The following is a 21,997-nucleotide window of genomic DNA, read 5'->3' on the forward strand; positions in this document are numbered from 1 at the left end:
TTTTTTACCTCACACGGCTCTACAACAACGTGATCTCTTATAAATATGGCCGACTCTCTGTGAAATCGAATTAAACATTTTTTTCATCCCATAAAAATCTTTTTTTTTTAATATCCTACGCATTTTATTACAATGTTTAGGACCATTTATCAACATTTTCAGAAATTTAAAGTAGGCATTTGCCCAAAAAAAATTCATTGCTATTGTTTAAAAAATTTCTTGCGTAGCTCAGTGACTTTAGGAAAAAAATGCTAGAGAGCTGTTTTGCTGGAAAATTTTTAAATTTTTTGGAAAAAATTACAAAGAAGGTCTGAGTAATTTAGAGCTTGATTCAATGATAGATCAAATTCTGAAATATTGGTGAAGATCGTTCCGCACATTTTTACTAGCTTGTTAAATTACCGGAATCGATGCTAACATAGTTCATGTCAACCGATTTTTCTTCATTTGTAACTCAAAATTAGTTTGACTGCTTGGGGGGATGGCGATGCGACATCTACAGGCAATGAGCTAACTATAATATTATAGTCTTATAGAAATGGTTGAAATTCACAAACTGAGACTGCGCAACCACTTTTTGCGTATGCATAGCACCAGTAACACGTCGTAAATCGAGAAGCACGCGCACAGTATTTCTTGGAGTACAATCCTCTTAGTCCGGTTTAAGATTTTTTTAAATATTACCTATAAACATCAAAATTAGCAGCTTCAGGCTTCTGAAAAAGGTTCATAAACTGTCTCCGAAATTCTCATTAAATTTGGAAACACGCATGACATCGAAAACAAATTTTCATAACAGAAAAAAAATGTTGCGCCATTTGTCGCATAAAATCGGCCATATATTTAATAACGTAGCGCTCGTCCAGCAGACCCCGGGCATGCACATACGCGTGCAGATCCGCACTCGATCACAAAAACGTTGAAACTGAAAAGGAAAAAAAAACTATTCATCACATTCTCGTCCATTCAAATCAAGCGCAGTACCGAGACGAAGAGAGAGTGGTGTGCGCGTGGCCGCGATATATATTCGAGCGAATTGCCGCGCGCATATGCACCGAGCTCTCACCGCGTTGTGCATGTGCAATTCCCCCGCGTGCGCCACTAGGCTAAAAAGACATATCCTTTGGCTTATCGATCGTTATAAGCCACGCGTGTAGTACGTATATGACATATGGTATACTTGCACGATAAAAAAAACAGCTGCAGCAGCTACGAGGCTAAAAAAAGAAAAAAGGAAGAGACAAAACGAATCGCGAGATTTCACGCGTATGTACGCGTAATGTACGTATTACGTAGTCGTGTGCAGTTGCAGTCGTCGTCGTCGAATGCAGGTTAAAGCACTCGAGGCGAGGGAGCGAGAAATATAAAAAAAAAGAAGAAGAAATTTCGTACGCTGCTTGCTATGCGCGCATGCAGAGCTAGGCGACGACAATGGAGAGAGAAAGAGAGAGAAAGGAACAAAAGTGGAGCAACAGCAGTGCTCCAACACTGACGAAACTTTAAAAAGTCTCTCGGTGCGGTATATGTGTACATGTCGCGTGTGGGTATATGCACAGAGAGAGCACAGCTGAGAAAAAGGTGCTATCTGCCTGCCTGCCTCGACTGCCGGAAGAGAGAATAAGAGAGAGAGAGAGCTTATAAAGCCCGATGAATTTGAAGTCACGATTATACGTGCGTCGACGTGGTGATTTGTGTTTTGGTTTTACTCTGAAATTGAAAACATCAACGTTTCAACTAAATTTATAATAAGCTATTTAATTAATTAGCTGCTGATGTAAGCTAGAACCTAATGAAATTAAACTTGGAATTTTCACATCTCATTTTCTCGCCTTCAATTCTTATTATATCATAATGGCCCGTGAAAAATATAAATTATACAATCCGACTGATTCTCGTAAAAGTACAATCGTGCACATTTATATTCACTCCTATCTTGAACGTTGTAACACGATTTACTGTAAATTGAAGGACAATTCGACGCAATAAAATCGATCAAACGATCAATCACATGCCCTTTTGTCCACATAGATACCATAACCCCGAGACAGAAAAAACAAAACAAACAAATAAAATAAAAGACTGTTCGATCGGTCAATCTCGCATTGTATCCTCATTCGAGGGATTTTCATAAAACAAACAAGTTACATCGATTGCTCTTTTGTTTTTTGCAGACGTTCTGCGTGGTATCGAAGAGGTTTCGCAAGAATTACATTCATCGTTTCACCGCCACGAAGAGCTGGTTCATCTTCTCGCCGTGGAACCCGATACGACGCTGCTGCATCTTCCTTAGCACGAATCAACTCTTCGATTACGTGGTCATGTTCACGATACTAGTAAATTGCGTCTTCCTAGCCAGGACTGAGACTGCCGAAGAATTCGAGTGAGTTGCCTCTGATACAAATTCTTACATAAGCACAGTGAACATACTGTATACAGAAGAAAAAAAAATTTATTATCGCCCCGCGCAATCGTAAAACTGCCGGGTATTTACGATCGTATAATAATAATAAAGTCATCCGAGGAACGTGCCAAGCAAAAGATTACGTGTTCGCGGTTGACGGCCGCGGTAGGACTTCTTATCTCGAGGTGGTGCTTAAACAGAAACGTCGGTCTATGTATATACGGGCGCGGAGATTTTAGAGTCACGCCGCTCGTGTATCTGTAATAAAAACTGAAAAAAAAGTAGAAAAAAAGAACAACACGCGAACGAAGCTCGAGGCTAAAATAATATATCTTTCATTTATGACCGCAACCTATACCGAAAGCTCGCGATCGACTCGAAACTTTGGGAAAGTAACGTGATTTTTAAATTAAAATATCACTTTTCGTCGTAACTAGCTCTATCTCTCCCTTTCCCTTTCCTCTCGCGAGCAATCGTTTAATGACCTACAACTATTTTATACGTTGAAGCTAAAAAAAAGTTCATCGTCGTTAAAATTTAATTAACGTCGGCGAATATCATATTATCGATTAGAAACACCGCCGTCAGCCGGGGGTTGCTGCTGTGGTACGTAGAAGCAGCTTGCAAGCTTTCGCCGTATAACTATATATAAAAGTACGCGTGTATATAAGATTATATAGCCGGGCTATATAAGCTGGGGCTAGTGTACATTTCTAACAAAACGATATGATCAAATCCAACTTGGAGTCTTTCCACGTATCAGTTGACCCAGTTCAATTAGGAAGTTTCGCGCTTGTGTGTGTGTGTGTGTGTGTGTGTGTGTGTGTGTGTGTGAGTCTATGCGTGGCTGCGCGCTCAACCCCTTCACGAATGTATACCCATGCACACACGCGAGAAATAGAGAGAGATTGAGAGAGACAGAGCGAGCTAAACCAGTTCTTTTTTACACACATCAATCGCAAGCGCTAATTGAATTAAAGGTCGGGTCGGGTGAGAGAAACTTCGCCAGCTATTATAAACAACTCGACGCGCGCCGCGGAGCACGAGATGGGGTGGTGGTAGTGGCGCTAATTTTGCTCAGAAATTGAATGGCATCTCATGAAATCGACACCGTGTTCGAAATTGGTCTATAATCCTTCGTCCGTACAGCGTTATTTTGAATGCAAACGAGTTTAAGTAAGCGATGCAGTGCTTTTCATTGCGGTTTCCCAAATTTCCGCCCAAAGCAGTGTCGAGATAAATAAACTCTTGACTCTCCCTCTCTCGCGGCTTGTGTTTATTTTTCATTTAACTTCGTCACTTTCTCAAAACCTTTTTATTTGCTCTCGCCCTCGCTGCTCGCTGCTACTGCCGCTGCGGCTGAAAATTAAGCGGCTTAAATGGATGTATACATGGCTGCTTATGTAGTTGATCTTTTTTTCGCCTCGCGTTCTCGGCTTACACCATCGTTAATACGTATATAATATCCTACTATCGTCGAGTGCTGTAACGTACCGATCCGTGGCAAGGGGCTGCGCAAAAAAGAAAGAGAGCCAGAGAGAACGCGATTATAACGAGCTCAGAGCTATAGCGTCTTTAATGAGTGTATACAAGCAAAGTGAAGATTAGAGGTAAAAAAATGATTTTTCAAATTGCTCTAACGAACAGCGATGTGGGCAAACTTTGCTCGCGCGCGTGCACGACAGTTCTCGCACTTGCTCTTTGCACGAGTGAGAGAGAGCGAGAATTAAATTTTACCATCGAGTCGCGCACGTTTACGTATATATACATACACACGAGCAACTTTTCCGCGAGAGAAACATAATTGCAAAATGAATAATTTGTATTTCGAGAGCTGAAAGTTACGAAAATTACACTCTCAGTCGGCATAATTAATTCGGGCCGAAAATTGAAAATCTCGAACGATCTTCAACTTGTCGAGCGCGCAGCGGAAAACGAAAAAAGAGCTTGGAGTATGAAATGAATGAATGAACGTGGGAGATAAAAAAATTTACAGATGGAATATCCTTTACACGGTTGAAAGAGTACGAAGGGGAATACATCCTCACAATTTATATACCTTCTAAAGTTGATTCTACCGCTTGAGAGTTCACGATGCGACATCTACAGTCAACCAGATAACTATAAAATAAAAGAATTATCGAAAATGATTGTTTGACCATATAGAAATTCTGAAATATTACCGTTTACTTTTACTCATTTCGTGAGGGTTAAAAACATAAAAAAAAACGAAATTTTATCCACTTCCACGAAAATGCAATTTCATGTAAGATTTCATTAGACTGCTATTAAAATTCAGTTAGAATTTAACTTTAAACTCTGCATAATATACAGCATATGAAGAACTTAGTACATTCTGGAGTAATTTCTATCACATTTTTACTACAATCGTTCTACGATACGTAATTTGTTAAATAACAGCAATAAGCATGAATTTCGAAAATAGAGACAGATAGTTTAGTCCCCTGAAAAAGGTGATCGACGGTCTTAAACATCATTTATGAGATTGAAAATAAGTTTGTACGAGTGATTTATGAGAGAAAAAATACACCTGCGTTATACGGATTTAATGGTCTTGACAAAACCTACAAATTAATGGGCTTAGAATGTTTATACAAGTCTTCTTACTAAACTGACAGCAGAAATAGCAACGACCAGAACAACTTTTTTTCCGACTTTTTAATTGTTAACGACAATAAGTGAATAAATGACTAGTCCTAATACTAATTTATATTGTTAAAAAGGACTTGAAAAGACCTTTTAAATGGCAGTTTCAAAATCTTGATACGACTTTTATTGACTGAGTTATGATGTTTTGAAATTTACTTATTTTTCACTTAGGTATGGCAAAAGTGATTGAACGGCAGTTTATATCCCGGAACGACACGTTTAACGCTGCGTTTCTTGCTTTTTTGTCCACAGATATATCTTCCTAGCCATCTACACGGCAGAAATGGTGATAAAGTCCATAGCGAAAGGATTCATACTTAACAAATATACGTATTTAAGAAATCCATGGAATTGGCTGGACTTCGTTGTGATAACAAGCGGTTACGCGACCATCGGCATGGAGGTCGGTAATCTCGCTGGTCTCAGGACGTTCAGGGTACTGAGAGCCCTTAAGACTGTTTCAATATTGCCAGGTAAATAGAATTTTTAAAACATATATCCAATTATTATTATACATCGTAATAAATATTTTGCGTCGCTGCCCGATACGATGCGTATCGATCCCGTATACAATTGAATGTAGCGCCGAAGCGAGCCCGGTGCGACTAACCACACTGGCCCGCATCCCGCGAACTGCACACACACACATATGCGACGCGGGGTAAATAATGCAAAATCAAACCTAAATGCTGAGGCGCGCGGGCATATATCCCCCGAGCGACCACAAAATGAATTAAGCTCTCGAGCTTGCGCGCGCGCGGGAGCAGCCATGTGGCTCGATCGCGCGCGCAAGCAAGGACTAGAAATTAGGTTTGCAGTTATACAACGTATATAGAGAGCAGCAGCATCCATGCAGTATATATATGTTGTCAGCAAATTATGTGTATACGGGCGCGCGCGCATTGGAGAGATAAAAGATTCAAAACCATAAAGGCAGCGGCGCAATCGCATTATCCGCTTCCTTTATCTCTCCCTTCGGAGTAGCGCGAGCGAGGTGCAGTAGCTAGGCGACATTAAAACCACACTCGAGTATCAAACGTTCGCAGCGGAGTAGCTGGTGCGGCACGTACGTGCGCGCATAGACACATAGGCCACTGGGTTAGTCGCAGAGAGCTTAAATCAATAGAGTCGAGCGATCAGGCGAGCTTTTTGTATCAATGAATTCTCGGCGCGTTTATTATCACTTGCCAGTGAAAACATAATCGAGTCTCGTGTGGCTAGCGTACTATACCGCGCGCGACATCGAACCTACAATATACTCACCTGCCAAGCAGCTCGAGGGTAGAGCATTGTGTGCTACTGCCGGCCCCCTGAAATAACAAAACAATGGAAAAAAATCTAGCGAGAGAGAGAGAGAGAGAGAAAGGAGGGTGAGGCGAGCCAAAACAGAAAATGTTATTTATCGTGTGCCGAGCCAGTTGTTTTTCACGGCAGAACAACAAAACGCTCTGTGCTCGCGCAGCCGGCATAAATACCTCCCAGTCACGAAGTTCAAAAAGTCTATTGAACCACTCGCCAGTCGGTTTTATTTGCGCCCGAATGCACGGATCGGATCTAAAATCATTGGATACTTCAGCCACTGGTGCTGCTGTTGGCGAGATGCAAGAATCAACAAGGACGAAAAAATATCGTTTTAATTACTATTTATATCCTTTTCTTGACCGACGTCTCGCTTGCATAATACGCTAGAAAAAACAGTATCTAAGCTTCGGGTATTATGTGAAAGAAAAATAGATCCTTATCCAAACATTCTAATATAGTTGAGCGAACAGTACTTAAGTAGTAGCAAGTAGAGAGCTCTATAAAGCAAAATAATAAAAAAGAAGAAGAAAGAAGGAGGAGAAGTAGAAAAGAAAAAGAAGGTGGAAGATAAACGCAGCTGAGCGTAAAAAAAGCTCTCCAAAGGTCACGGGATCGACGCTTTTTTCACCTTCCTTTTTGTCTCTCTCTCTCGTCCCAGCGCTCCAAAGGCAGTCAGTCGTCGATCGCATATAAAAGAGCGAGAGGGAGAAAAGCTAGAGAGACACGTGCACGGCTATTCGCATACACATAAATTGGAAAAGTATTCGCGCGCCGAGGCTTTGTTATGCAGACAAGTGTATTTATATGCACCTATAGTATAGAAGCGTTAAATTATGCACCTCGCTCATCGTTTTGCATTTTTATTCGCTTTAATTATACTCCTATTTTTGCACCAGCGCCACGTTGAATGTCAGTGTGCGAAAGAGAGAGAGAGAGAGAGCAAAAAAAACTTTATTAAAATTACCTGCTCGATATATATCATAATCGATATATACCTATGTATGTAGTTTGGCTCCTGGGCGCGATCGGGTGATATTTTTGGTTCTTTCCCCATTGCCAATTAGCCCGTCGCGTAATGGTGCAAAAAAAATCCACGCTCCCGAAATTAGATGTATTAAAGCGGCGCTCGACAAGCTAAATAGGAATTAAAGCTTCGAAAGAGAGGAGAGAGGGAGAGTCCGACGAAAGGTATAATAAGTTAAAGGCTAATTCGGCGTGTGTGTGCAGGCCAGCCAACACAGCACACACGCGCGCGCCGGGGGAGAGTGAAAAACGTTTTTATCGAACTTGTAAAAGGAAATCGCACTGGTACCTTAACTTTATACAAGCTGTTTCTTGCGATTAAATTGCTTTATTAATTCGAAAATTTTTTTAACTCGGCCGAGCTTAAATTTGTTCATATTTATTCGTATTTTTTTAAATGTAGCATAAGAATTTTTTTCTTTCGGTCCAGCTCTCTGCATATTGTAACAGACACACACACAAGTGCCGTCAGAAGTAGATGCACATAATGCGTATATTTTTGCAGTACGCTCGGAGTACATTTTTCATCAGGCATACGCCACAGGACGAAACTTTTCTCATAAAGTCCGCTGATGTCGCGCGACATCTCGTTCACACGAGCCGCTCGCTTATACATATACACTCGCTATACAATATATACGTACATTGCGTAAAGTATAATCCACCTCGACGAAAGCTCTCTTTCTCTTTCTCTCTCTCTCTCTCTCTCTCTCTCTCTCTTTCTTTGTGCTAATTCCAAAGTCTTTTTCTACTTTTGAGGTAGGAAAATTAGCTTTCTGAATAACTTCCACCTTTTGCTTTTAATTTGTTTCCCTTGGCCCTCATTTTTTTGTTCGCCGTCGTTTGGCTGGAATAAAAATCGACGGTACTACGTGAGCTTGCAGCAGTGCTATGCAGTAGAAGCAGCTAAAGCACCAATGTTTACGAAAGCTTGCATCATTTTGAATCAAACGATTTTGGCAAAAAACTCATTAGCCTTTTAATAAAGTACAACTTATATATAACGTGAAAGAGTCTACAGAATCCTTCTTTTCTTCATCTTATGAGCGTGGATTTTTGATTACACCAAGCTTTTGAAAAAACGATGAAAATGAACTATTAATTAAAAAGAAAAAGGATTCAAAGCATCGCGTATGCATTTTCTTCAGTTCTCCTATGCAGCTGTATCATTAGTCTTAAAAAGGTAGATGTAAAAATTAATCATGCTCGAAGAGAAAACAGTTCAACGTGCTAATATAGCACAATTAATGATAACAACGGAACTATAAGAAAGTAGCAACAGCTTCAACAACAACAACTATTATTACCACTATTCAGCTCTGCTAACTACCATCTAACTACTGATGCAACTGTTGCATTATTCACATCAAAGCGGGTCTTGTTTCCCAGGCAAATTCAATTTCTTAAGAGTGCAATCTCCTTCTTTTCAACGCTTGTACTCTCTGCCTTTTTCTTTCTTTTGCTACCTCTCTCTCTCTCTCTTTTCGCTCAAGCAGCATTAAAGCTTGATTCGAATGAGAGAGCGAGAGAGAGAGAAAATAAGACGATAGTCTAGTGGAAGGCAACACAGTGGTCGCGGCGATGCGCGTGCAGTGCCGTAGAGACATTTTCATTTAGCCGGTTAGAAACTTTCTAACCGATATATTCTTGCAAATCCCAAAGTATAATCCCTACGAAATTAGATTGTAAGTCCCTCGTCAGCTGCACGGCGTATCATGTGTATAAATGCTTAGACAAGCCATCAACTCGCGCGTGTGCAGTGGCTTTGCGCCCTCGTCGCGAGGCTATTTCCCCGTAAAAGAAAAGAGTGGAAAAAAATTAAACCTCGATGCACGCGCTGCGCTGATGCTGCTGCTGCTGCTCTTGCAAATATTCCTGCGGTCGGTCGCGCGCGCGCTCACCATCGTAAACATTAATTTTATGCAGCATCGGCAGTATAATAGCACTGCAACGCTGGCATCAGGGTTTATAAATTTATAAACGATGAATCTCGCAGTTAATAAGGTAACGAGGCTCTTTTGCTATTCTGCAGCAGCAGCAGCAGTAGCAGTAGTAGCATCGGCACACGCGCTCGCATAAAATAAATTAAATTTGACATGCGCTCAATTGCTATAACCTTTGACACACTGCTGCAATGTGCGATGGCTCTCAAGAGTCCGTGCACACGCGCACAAATTCAAGTAATAATAATAATCGGATCAATCAGTTCAGATGTCCACGTAATTTCAATTACGATGATAATAATAAAAACGGGGCTATGTTCTTTTGCTCATCTTTCTCGCAGCTATCTCTCTTTACTCGCTCTCGACGATGACTCTTGTATGTGTACGCAAGCGTGGCAAAATGCGATAATCAAACCGAATTGCCCCCTGCGCATACCGTACACGGCAGCATATATATTTCGCAAGCTCGAAGCTTTCGTCTCTCGCTCTTCCTTTCTATACTTTCTTGCGCTCGTAAAATTTTTAATACTAGCTAGTATAGCGCAACACGGCACAGATGCAACGGAACATTGGCCTTAGGCTATGTGCGTGCGTGTATGTGTGTATGTGTGCGCGCGCGCCAGGGAGTCTTTCCAGCTGGTAAAAGGTAACGTGTACAGCTCGTAAATAAATTATTAAACCATTGCTCCAGAGTGTGTGCGCGCTGTATTTATATATATCTATATACTGCGCCGAGCACACACAAGTGAGCAAGCGCCCCTACCACGTGTGCACGCGCACACGTACGTGCGGTTAACTTTCGGATATGGTCTTTGATACAACGGATGTGTATTTACGCTTGTGTTTCTCTATACATAGTATGTGTATGCGCACATATACGAATGCTCGCGCGTAATAATAACAATTTTAATCCAGGGAATAATACGAACTTAGCGTCAAATTCATTTTCCCGGGATATAATACAACGCGGGAGAGCGAGTTATTGTTTGCATATATCATATTATAATATACGCGAAGGAGAGCTTTCAAAAGCTCTTGACGAGAGCCTTGATCACTGCAGCGTGTGCACGAGCAGCAGTAGACATCACATGCCTCGAGAATCTCGTAAGCTGCAGCGTGGAATACGAGGATATCTCAAAACCTTAATTATTAGACGCGACTAGCGAACTGTGATTTTTCACTCTACACATAGCGAAAGACGGGCCAGAATCTCATAAATCGTTAAGCTCTTCGGGAAGAAGCTGCACACGAAGGTACTCCACGCGCGCGGCTGGACCAAGTTAATGACTCAATCGTGCATTCTTAAAGTGTGTACGTGTGTGTTCTATAGTGTGCACACAGGCAGTGCTTGACTTTTGGACGGCAGCACAGCTCTTGTCTCCCGCGGCGCGCATATTGTGTACCAAGAGAGCTTTTTCGGATCGATAGTCCGTGAGAGAGCGAGCGAGAGAAGAGGCAAAGTTTGCCAAAGTATATGTAAACGAGAAGTGGATGCTGCTGCTGCTGCTGCTGCTGCTAGGCTCTATATGTATGCGGGCCAGCAAGTACTCGAGAGAGCTCGAAAGTACCGCATAGCTGACGTGCGGCTTGGCGGATGCTTCGACGCGCGCAACTACGCTGCACATCTCGTCGAGGTTCAGCGCGATGCGCCGCTCCCAGCACGCTTCGCAAAGATTACTTTTTTATAAGAGAGGCGCAGAGAGAATGAAGATACTCGATTTTCGATAATGTTATAATTGAGGGTTGCGGGGAAAAAACTTTATTCGCCACTTATAATCGTAAACACGTGTGTACACGGTTTTATGGACCGCAGATATTCGTATACGTGTATGAAACGCTATGATGACGTTATATGCAGCCTATACCGTCGTTGGAATATAATGGCCGCAGAGATGAAGCGAGGGTGGTGGAAATATAAGGAGAAAGCGGGGGTTGGGGTGGCGAATGAATAGGCTGCCTAACGACGCGCACCAGCTGTGTTGTGTGTGCCCGAAAAATAAAGTAGAATTAAGGCGCTTTTCTGCGCGAACGAGAGAGAACGACGCGAATGCGCGACATAGTCGTAGAGAGAGAGAGAGGGTGAGGGTATGCCGCAGTATAGGTCAATGGCATTCATTCAAAGGCAGGCGCCTTTTCTTTCTTTACCTCTTCTTCATCTTTTTTTTCATGCCTTTCTTTTTCATTCTTATCCAGGGATTTTATAAGTAAAGTTGACAATGGGATGTTCAAGTATACAAATTACAGCAGCGTTCGTGTGCGGGGGCGCGAGAAGAAGAAGCTGCTGCTGTAATCTCTCGAAAAGCTCCCGCACTGAGTTTATAGGGTAAACATAACTGCGAACATTGTGCGTTTTTATGATAAAAGTTGAAAAATTATGCCTTGTCAACCAGCTAATTAAAAATCATCGCAACGAGAGATCCAGTGGCTTTGGATGTGATTTACAGCTGGGTTCAATAATTTTAAAGCGTGATGACGAGAAATTAAACATTTCAATCACGTAATCATCGTATAAAACTCGAGCACAAATTTTTTCCAAAGTTACTCGACGATTGTAATAAAAATAAAGCATCTCGAAGTATTCACGCAAACGCGGAGAATTCCTGAGGAAGTTTGCAGCTCGCTCGACGGTTTTAGGCGCGCGAGTAATTTTCGTCAATTTGCTCGACCAACAGCAACTCTTGGCGCGCGCGCGCTCGAGCTCCCCTAATTGCTGTGTCCACGCGCTCCGCTCGTGCACCGCTGCTGCTGAAAACCATGCCTGTTATTACGGGCGACGTGTATACCTACACATACACACACATACACACGCATCCCCTATGCTCGTAATAAAGCACCAGAGCGTGATTTTTATTTTTTTCTTCGAATCCGTGCGCGTATATATGTTTAGAATCGCGCCCTAATCGAAACGTCGATAATTTAGTTTTTTTGTCGTTGTTGCTGCGCAGGGTTAAAGACCATCATCAACGCGCTGCTGCACAGCTTCAAGCAGCTCGCCGAGGTAATGACTCTGACGATATTCTGCCTCATGGTGTTCGCCCTGTTCGCCCTGCAGGTCTACATGGGCGAGCTGAGGAACAAGTGCGTCAAGCAGATCGAGCCCAACGCCACCGACATCGATTGGAGAGAGTGAGTACTATCTATACTTGTGTATTTTTGGACTTCGAATTATTCAATAGTTTTCTCGTTTCGAGAAAAAGAAATTGAATGGAATTATCGGCGGTCTATATTCCGAAAATAAAGTTGTTCGACGATCTGGGCTGTCGCGGCGCATTAATAACATTTTAACCGTAAATTTCTTCGCTGTACTTTGGTCCAAAATAGACGAGCGCGGAATGACACACCGGAATATATATTGTGTGCTGCTGCACATTTTTTTCATCACTTTCAACAGCGCCGAAGCAAAGTTCGAAGTATATACGAACTTCTTTTTATTTCCAGGCGCGCCGCGCGCGTGCGGCGTTACGGAGTCATGAGCGCACGATTCGCGAGTAGTTGTAAAATTATATTATCCTTTACATAAAAAAAGAAAGAAAGTCAAGAACGTACGTTTGCCGCTCGCGCTTTTATATACGTATATACGTACGGCGCGTAACTCGAGATGAAATTTACATCGAAATGTGGATCTTATAAAAAAAAGGGGCGAGCCACGCCGGTGCCTAATAATACACGAGCCGAGAGAGAGAGAGAGAAAAAGAACGAAAAGCAATCTGCGCTCTTTGCACGCGTGCGTCGTACATATAAGCTCAGCATGCTGGGTGGGTGGGCAAAAAATAAAAATACTTTTTTTATTCGTGCTTTTCGTAATTGGATACGTTTGTTGCTGCGCCGCTGCTGCTGCTGCCTACCGACAGGTGGACTTGGAACTCGTCCAATTGGGCATTCAACGAAGACGAGGAGCCCATAATCTGCGGAAACGTCACCGGCGCCAGGTTCGTACATATATACATTACACAGCACGAATTCGCTAATGTAACGAGTGTCTCGCACACCACCCCCTACCCTCCCTCGCTCGCGTACATCAAAAAGTCATGTTCTCGTGTTGAGGATAGAATGGGTGTACTTCTCTCTGTGTATGTGCTGTGCAGCGTTACATATATGTCTACAACGGCGACCATCCACACCAGGCGCATGTGTGGGTGTATGTACGTATAAAGCTCGATGATCTATGGAGTAGCTAAGAGAATCGATTGGCTATAAAGGCCTCGGCCACATACCGTACACTCGAATGATTTATCGTTATTTTTTTCATGGGCTACATTCGTGAAATTGAAATTTATCTGCAAATTTTTTTTTGTTTAATGGATAAAGTTGCGTCCGAGCTTATATCACGTGGCTTTTTTTTCACCGCACCGTATCACCCTATTACTGATACTGCTACAACCACTACCACTACTACGTACCACGGCGACTTGCGTCGCTGCTCGCTCCGAGTTTTTTAATTGAATTGCACCCTTAGGAGTATATATGCAGGCAATCGCGTTTGCATTGCAAAGTGCTCGTATAACGCGGCGTTGGGCTGCGACTGCACGCCCGACGCGAGGCGAAATTTTAATCAATGTTTCTTTCGAAAGCACGTACAGTAGTCTAGACTGCGCTGCGCACATCATTAGAAATGAATTTTTACTCAATCGCGCGCGAGCTTGGATTATATATAATATAGTCGCAGCGAGTCTAATGACGCGAAAATAATGCAGCGAGGCGCGCGAGATTTATCATTCACCCCGCGCACAATCTGTAGAATCAATGGATTTTACTGTAAGCGCGTGGCTGTGCCGAACAAGATGGAAGAGCATAGGAAGAGAAAAGAGAGAATCGAGGAAAGAAGTAGGAACTTATTACGGTTACACTTGACTTCGCGCGCGCCGGCAGTAGTTACACTCGACGCTCGGTCGGCCACGATAGATCTTTTCGCGTACGGCTACAGCCTTCCTCCCTCCAAGCAGCTCTGTCGGCTTGATACTTGATAAATGTCGCGCTCGAGTTACGCGAAGATCCGAGAACTTTGATACTAAAAGAGTAATAAAATAAAAAAAAAAAGGAAGAAAACCGTTAATTCGTTTTTTCACGCGCATAAATTATTGCTCTCTTTTTATGTTTATATAAATTGCGTATCGATCAAACTTAATTAAAATATAAAATTTCATTAGCCTTAGGCTTGCGTGGCTTGGAGCTCGATGCAGAGCTCTCGAGCGCGCGCCCGTCTCTGCTGCTGGTGCCGCTGCTGTGTGTATGACAAATTCAGGTCAAACGTTGAATGCCGCGCTTGATGAAGTTAAGCTTTTATTTAATTACCCTTTTACTGGTGCTATAATAGTGGCGAAATAAAAAAACATGGTAGTTGAGAGCTCGGCTGTATCGCTAGGAGTAGAGCAGCTGCGTTATAGTAGTAGTGGTAGTGGTGCGTGAGAGCCAAGCCTCGGAACAAGGTTAAGCTACTTCTGATCCAATTTTTATCTTTGAACATTAATTATACGCGTGCGTTTTCGGTATCACGCACAGCACATGCACACAAAACGAGCTTATGTAGATGGGTTGAAAAAAAAATCAAAAAAAAAAAAAAAAAAATTGAGACGTACACGGTAGAGGTATAAAAATCAATTATCGGTTTAAAGCCCGACCGCACCGCGAAACATGCCTTCGTACCCAGTAACGGTATATACTACATACGCTTAAATCCTCTACATCTGCAGGCCCGTTTGAACTCACGTTAAAAAAAAATGACAAAAAATAAACAAATAAAAAGGTATAATACGAGACATGCTCGCTTTAATCTAGCCATTTTTTTTCGCAGACATTGCAACGAGAGCTACACGTGTCTGTGCGTCGGACCGAATCCGAATCACGGATACACTAATTTCGACAATTTTTTGTGGTCCATGCTGACCACTTTTCAGCTTATTACCCTCGACTATTGGGAGGACGTTTATAACAAGGTAAAATGATTAATTAAAATTTCCATTCACAAAACCTAGCCCTCCTGCGCCGCCGCGCCAAGCTGCGCGCGTGCATTCGCAGAAGGGTAATTAATTATGATAGCCCCCGTTTAATAATCCTATTTAATTCTCAACTCTCTTGTTTTCTTTTCTCTCTTTTGGAAATAGGTGCTGTCGGCGTGCGGTCCCATAAGCGTGACATTTTTCACAGTCGTCGTTTTCTTTGGCTCGTTCTACCTCATTAACCTAATGCTCGCCGTCGTGGCGCTGAGTTACGAGGAGGAGGCTGAAATCACAAATGAGGTAACAAATTGCTGCGCCTTTCGCACCTTTTGACTCTCGCACACTGTACGCGTTCTCATTTACACAAAACGCATACCGAGCATCAGAGCGACAACGAAGAGAGATCTGAAAAAAGAGGCTCAAAATTGATTCTTTCTCTCTCTCTCTCTCTTTCCTCTGTTATACGCTCGTCGAACAGACGTACAAGTTGCTACGAGAATAACGAGCGAACGTACAAAGTGTACGAGCATTTATCGACTCGCGCGATCGGTCTGATCGTGCAGCGCGCTTCGTCGTGCAGGGGAATTTATGTTTACGCGTATATAGCTCGAGGCAACTGCTACTGCCAGACTTCGAACTGAATGTATACGCGCGTCCAGTCTGACTTTGTTCCTTCGGTTTTATATATAATACGATTTTATATATCACAAAAGACAATCAGACTCGCTGAATCTTTTGACTCTTTTACCTTTTATATACATGTAGCGGCGGTGAGTTTATATTGCCCTTTGACTTTGACGGATTATTCTACGTGCATAAGTCAGGGGGAGGGCTAGGCGTGTATAATACAAAACGCTGCCGCGGACGAAGAAAAGAAAAAGGAGGTGCTTAATGCGATTTTGATGTTCTTTTGATAAAAATGTTATAGAACGATGTGTAAAGCAGGTGGTTCCTATGCTACTATATACATCCGCACTCGAGCTCTCTATAATATACTCTTGGATCGAATGAAGATTGATTAGCGCTAACGAAGCCATTTCTGAACGTAATAAAAAAGCTGATGTACAAAACTATGGCAATTGATTAATCATCAATCCGTGTTATACTGGCGTGCGCACAAGATCAATGCGTATATTTTAATGCCCGCACGAGAAATGAATTCAAAACGATCATTAATTTATAATATATATACACAAATATTGTAACGCGCTTCGCGATTTACGTATGGTATTTTTAAGCAGTTCAGCCTCGCAGCTTTGCACAAAGAGATCATCCAGATCGTGGGTATTAAAATACATCGAATCTCGTACGTGTATGTGTGTAACGTCATAAAATTCGTTCGGAGTAACGATCGTCACACGAGTGATATATACCTACCTCGATTCTGTATTATATAGGCGCGGGGGAGGGTTCGACATTATATGGATCGAAATCACGAGCCACTGCTTCGCTAAAATATGAAGTCACAAATCACGAGTAACACCATATTCGGCAAAATATAGTGTGCCTTTGTATGTATGGGCCAGTGAAAAGTGGATGGTATTGTATACACATACGATCGTTGCAGGAAAGACGAAAGGATCTGACGGATCATCGCGAGGACTCGACGTTCAGCTTCGATCCGAGCAAGATCAACATCAAGACGCTGACGAAGGAAAAGCAGAAGAAGATCGACGCGCGCAAAGGGGTGCTGCTGAGCAGCTACTCGCGCAAACGCACGAGACGGAGAAAACGGGGCAGGAGCACGGTCGGACACGAAAAAAATAACGACAATCGCAGCAGGTAAAGTGTTGAAAATATTGGAAAAAACATTTCTCTTTTACAATTGTGTCCATGTAATCATTTTCAATTTTCCATGCCAGAAATTATTAAAGAAACATCTTTTAAATTGGTTTGTTTCAATTATTGGTTGTTTTGGTATTATTTTATACGTCCACGCAGTTTTTTCGAAATACTAGCAATAAACCTCAGTTTCTATCGACCATCTAATCACATTCAATGTATTGTCTTCTAGTTATAACGATTAAATTTATAACACAACAATATCAAAATCACTTGCAGATTTATAGATAATATGTTCCTCGCCATCTAGCGGTCGATGCTGGCTCTAATTATGATTGAATTTTCTTGAACTTATCGAACAATTTTAATCAAAATGTTCAAATTTGGGTATAGAATGAAATATTTTTTGCTCATTTTTGCCTTAAAAATAATCTTTACGTTCACAATTGCCCCTCAATGTAAAAAAACATCAGTACTGATACATTAATTTTAAACGAAGATTTCATTAAAAAATATTTTGAACAAAATTGGGTACCGATCACTTCAACAATTTTAATTTTTACATCAAATCTGCATTGAATTTACAGTTTGTTTTTTCAACAATAATACGCAACTATCATTACTCGACCCTCCGATTGCGTGTACGACCGCAGCTCGACCCGCACCACTTATTTTTCCAAAACTTTTTGCAATCAAGTCTCGCGCGCGGTACGCAGCTCGTAATCAAGCCCGCGGGCGTCTGTACACACACATGCACGCGAGTAAATATACGCGCTAACACGTGAGAAATGATCATCGATTGATGTACTCGCTGTGTTCGCCTCGTTAGTTTTTGATTTAATTTCATCTGCGCATACATGATCAACGCGCGACACGCACATGTATTATACGCGTCTGGCGTACTTATAAGGTCTTAATTTAATTCACGAATTGCGCTGCACGTGCGATTACCAAGATGATAATTATAACGTCACCAAATATGCACTGGGTGAGATGTTTTGTCGAGCAGTTTTGCGTTGAGAGATAACTGCAAGAATCGCGCGCGCGTCTGATTTGCATGATTAATTTCAGTCGCACATGGTGCTTCACGATTCTCAATACAAATATCGATATCGTATTGATATCGTATCGATATCGTATCGAAAACGATACAATAATCGATACAATATATATCCGTTGATGATATCGAAATCAATACAATAGGCAAACAAATTTTTTTGACGATATTATCGTATCGTCAATAATTAGACGTCGATAATATCGAAAATATCGATATCGATCGATAAATGGAGGTACAACGGGTTTACATCGATTTTGTCTGATGGAACGACGGAATTCCCTATACTTAAACACGTTTTGCCACTCTGTTGGAACGGACAGAATCGATGTTAACCCAGTGTAAGTTACTCCATGCGAGTGCGCGCAAAAATCGTTAATAGCGCAATTTTTCTCGCGCAAATGATCATGCTCGCAAAGCAACAGAGTGGCATGGGAAGCTGATGTCAAAAAATTCAACCAAAGAAAAGGACTCTGAAGTTTCATTCTGGTGGTTAGATTCTCTAGAATGCATTGTCTTATATGAATTAGCACCACCAAAAGTGAAACTTCAGAGTCCTTTTCTTCGGTTGAATTTTCACTTTGGAATTATCTTAAACTTTTCTCGATTTTGAAATTTTGATTTTTTAAATTACATGACTTGTTTGAACTTTAACTTTTTTATATTCTTTTAATTTGTTTCTCATTTTTTGGATTTATTTACTTTTGATAAGGACATTGTGATTTGTTTGAAGTTTCATTTCTGATGGATGTCCAGGGATAGCTAACTTAATATTTCAGATTTACTCACATTTCTTAGATATTATTTTTTATTTTATTCTCAAAAAGCGCAGTCTTAATAAAGAATTTGTTTTGATTTAAAATTTTCAAATCAATTGGGATAGATACTTTTCGATTTATGTCAAATTTCAGTAATGAGCGCCGAGGATGTATCAGCGGCCTCGACTCACACTGCATTACATTTTAACTTTCGAGCTTTTTTTTCATTTAATTTTTATAATTAATTAAATTTTGTCAATAAAATTTACTTTTATCGGAACATGTGTAAAATATCGAAATTCCATCGATGAAGATCGATTATCGTCTCGATATCGTCGATATCGATACGATATTTTTATAATTAAATATTGACGTTATCAATACCAACACCATTTAGATCATTTTTATTCGATACGATAATCGATAATGAGGAAATATCGATATCGTCTCGTATCGTGAAGCACTACTTCATTTGAATCTCGCACAGCTCTCTCGAGTCGCAAGCTCAATTTCAATGAAATTCCGACACGATGCCGGGATAGCTATGCGGAATTTAACGCTCGATAATTTACGTACATTAATTAAAGAATTTCATTACGCCATTGTGTTACAGGTCTGTAACGCCAAGTCCAAGCCCGAGTCCTCGACACTCGAGCGTCCGGCCGTCTCATCTGCCGCTCCAATCGGTCCTTCAGCAGCAACACCAGCAGCACATCGCGGCCGAAGCGGAAGCCGAGGCCGCGAGTCAACGATCTCGTCAGCGTCGACAACAGCAGCAACAGCAACAACAGCAACAACCAGAACAGCAACAGCAACAGCCTCAACAGCAGCAACCGCGACAGGCAGCAGCACCAGCGGCAGCCCCGGCAGTGGCCAGGGAAAACGTCGTGCAACATCGACTAGCGCCCCGTAACATGCTTCAATCGCGCCAAGCCAGCAACAACAGCAATCAGCAGTCGTCGATGGACGACTCCGGCGTGGTGGACGATCACGACGGCGACGACGTCACCTCCGCGGAGGAGCACGAGCGTCGCGATCCCAGCCAGCAACGCGAGCACCGGCTCCAGGAGCGACATCATCTCGACAGCAAACGCGGCGGCAAACATCAGGCCGCCACCGCCGCCACGGCCGCGGCGCAACATCATCATCAGCTGCACCATCACCACGGCGATCACCAGATGCTGCAGCAGCGTCCGCAGGAGCTCCCAGCCCCGTTGCCCGTCACCGTCTCGGTGAGGACGTCGAATCGCGAGATACGCGTGCTCAAGTACAACGGGATGAAGAGCAAGAAGCAGCACCTGTACGAGCTGCCGCCGGAGTATCTGTCGCACATGGTCGTACTGGATCTGCCGGACAGGAACTGCGACAAGTGCATACAGTGCTGCGTCGATTACGAGAGGTGGCTGCGCTTTCAAAACTGTTTGTACAAGGTAAATCCTATTCCCCCCTCCAAATATTGACGTTAGCTAGAGTGCATGGCATACGCATACATGTATGCGATGATATGCGATGATTCGAGTCGCTCGAATCAACAGGTCTCACCGATGACTATATCGAATTTTGCCGAATTTTGTCCGCAGGTCGTCAGGGATCCGCTGTTCGAGCTCACGATAACGCTGTGCATCGTCCTCAACACGGGCTTCCTGGCCATGGAGCATCACGGCATGAGCGAGTCCATACGCTCGGCCCTCAACATCGGCAACAAAGTCTTCACATCCGTCTTCACGTTCGAGTGCTGCCTCAAACTGCTGGCCCTCAGCAAGGACTTCTTCAACAACGGCTGGAACAACTTCGATCTCATCATCGTCTCGGCGTCGCTCATCGATCTGGCTTTCGAGCTGGTCGACGGTCTCTCGGTCATCCGAGGACTGCGTCTGCTGCGAGTCCTCAAGCTGGCCCAGTCCTGGACCACGATGAAGGTCCTGCTGAGCATCATCATCTCGAGCATCGGTGCCCTCGGTAATCTGACCTTCGTCCTCGTCATCGTCATCTACATATTCGCCGTGATAGGCATGCAGCTCTTCAGCAAGGACTACACCCTGGACAAGTTCGAGCCCGACCCGGTGCCACGCTGGAACTTCAACGACTTCTTTCACTCGTTCATGATGATATTTCGCATCCTGTGCGGCGAGTGGATCGAGCCACTCTGGGACTGCATGAGGGCCGAGCGCGACGAGGGTCCCGGCACGTGTTTCGCCATATTCCTGCCGGCACTAGTGATGGGCAATTTCATGGTGCTCAACCTCTTCTTGGCCTTGTTGCTCAACAGTTTCAATTCCGAGGAGCTGAAGCAGAAGAAGGAGGAGGTCGGCGAGGAGTCGAAGCTCGCCCGCTCGTTCGACCGCATCCGCTCGATCGTGCGCAAAAAGAAGTACAAGAAGGAGGACTCGGAGAACGAGAAAAACAACAAGCTCGAGCAGATCGTGCGCGAGGTCATCGACAAGTCCGAGAAAGACAAGTACGCGATACAGGAGACGGTGCTGAGCCTGCCGAAGGATCGTCCGAGCTACGAGCCGATCTATCGTCAGCCGGCGCCGATCTACGAGGACACCACGACGGCGAGCGTGACGATGACGAGCGGCGACCGCGAGAAGGAACAGCTGAGACTCGAGGACGAGGCCAAGGAGCAACAGCAACAGCAGCAGACAACGGTCGTCGTTGGTAAAGCCGAGACCATCGAAATGAGCGTGTTCAAGGACGCCAGCAGCAAAGCCGAGGAGGCCGCGGCTTCGGCCAACAACAACGAGCTGCTCGCCGCCGAGAGCGAAGTTCAGCAGCAGCAGCAGCAGCACGCGGCCAAATCTCCGGCCAAGAAGCAGCGGCCGTGGCACACGCTCGTTAGTTACGTCGACGAGCTGACCGTTGGCGGCCGCAAGGACAGCCAGGGCCATTACGTCGACGGTCTCGAATCATTTCCGGGCTTCGGCCGTCACAAACCGCCCAAAGTACCGCAGGACTGCTTCCCTCAGCATTGCTACGAGAGGTACGTACCTATATATATTATTATATAGAGTTTGTGTCATAGAAAGTTTATTTCCTCTCTCCGCCTGTCCGACCGGCGCTCGAGAATATAACGTTATATTTACTACGTGCCTCCATTACTACACCTTTATACGACGATGATG

At 43.2% G+C, this 21,997-nt stretch overlaps 1 protein-coding gene across 4 annotated transcripts in view; it reads left to right on the plus strand.

Annotated features, from left to right (window-relative positions):
• Positions 1-21,997, plus strand: part of LOC106660157 (sodium channel protein 60E) — an 80,905-nt gene that overhangs the window by 48,282 nt on the left and 10,626 nt on the right. For all 4 annotated transcript variants that reach the window (XM_023461038.1, XM_023461039.1, XM_014383017.2 and 1 more), the window contains exons 3-11: positions 2,172-2,380; positions 5,324-5,544; positions 12,285-12,465; positions 13,191-13,268; positions 15,131-15,272; positions 15,441-15,575; positions 16,843-17,057; positions 19,486-20,302; positions 20,453-21,855. In XM_023461038.1, the coding sequence (XP_023316806.1) occupies positions 2,172-2,380; positions 5,324-5,544; positions 12,285-12,465; positions 13,191-13,268; positions 15,131-15,272; positions 15,441-15,575; positions 16,843-17,057; positions 19,486-20,302; positions 20,453-21,855 (3,401 nt within the window). The remainder of the gene's footprint in view (positions 1-2,171; positions 2,381-5,323; positions 5,545-12,284; positions 12,466-13,190; positions 13,269-15,130; positions 15,273-15,440; positions 15,576-16,842; positions 17,058-19,485; positions 20,303-20,452; positions 21,856-21,997) is intronic.

Source organism: Trichogramma pretiosum, unplaced genomic scaffold, assembly GCF_000599845.2.
Source record: "Trichogramma pretiosum strain Unisexual culture from Peru unplaced genomic scaffold, Tpre_2.0 scaffold18, whole genome shotgun sequence".
In the NCBI taxonomy this organism is placed as follows: Eukaryota; Metazoa; Arthropoda; class Insecta; order Hymenoptera; family Trichogrammatidae; genus Trichogramma; species Trichogramma pretiosum.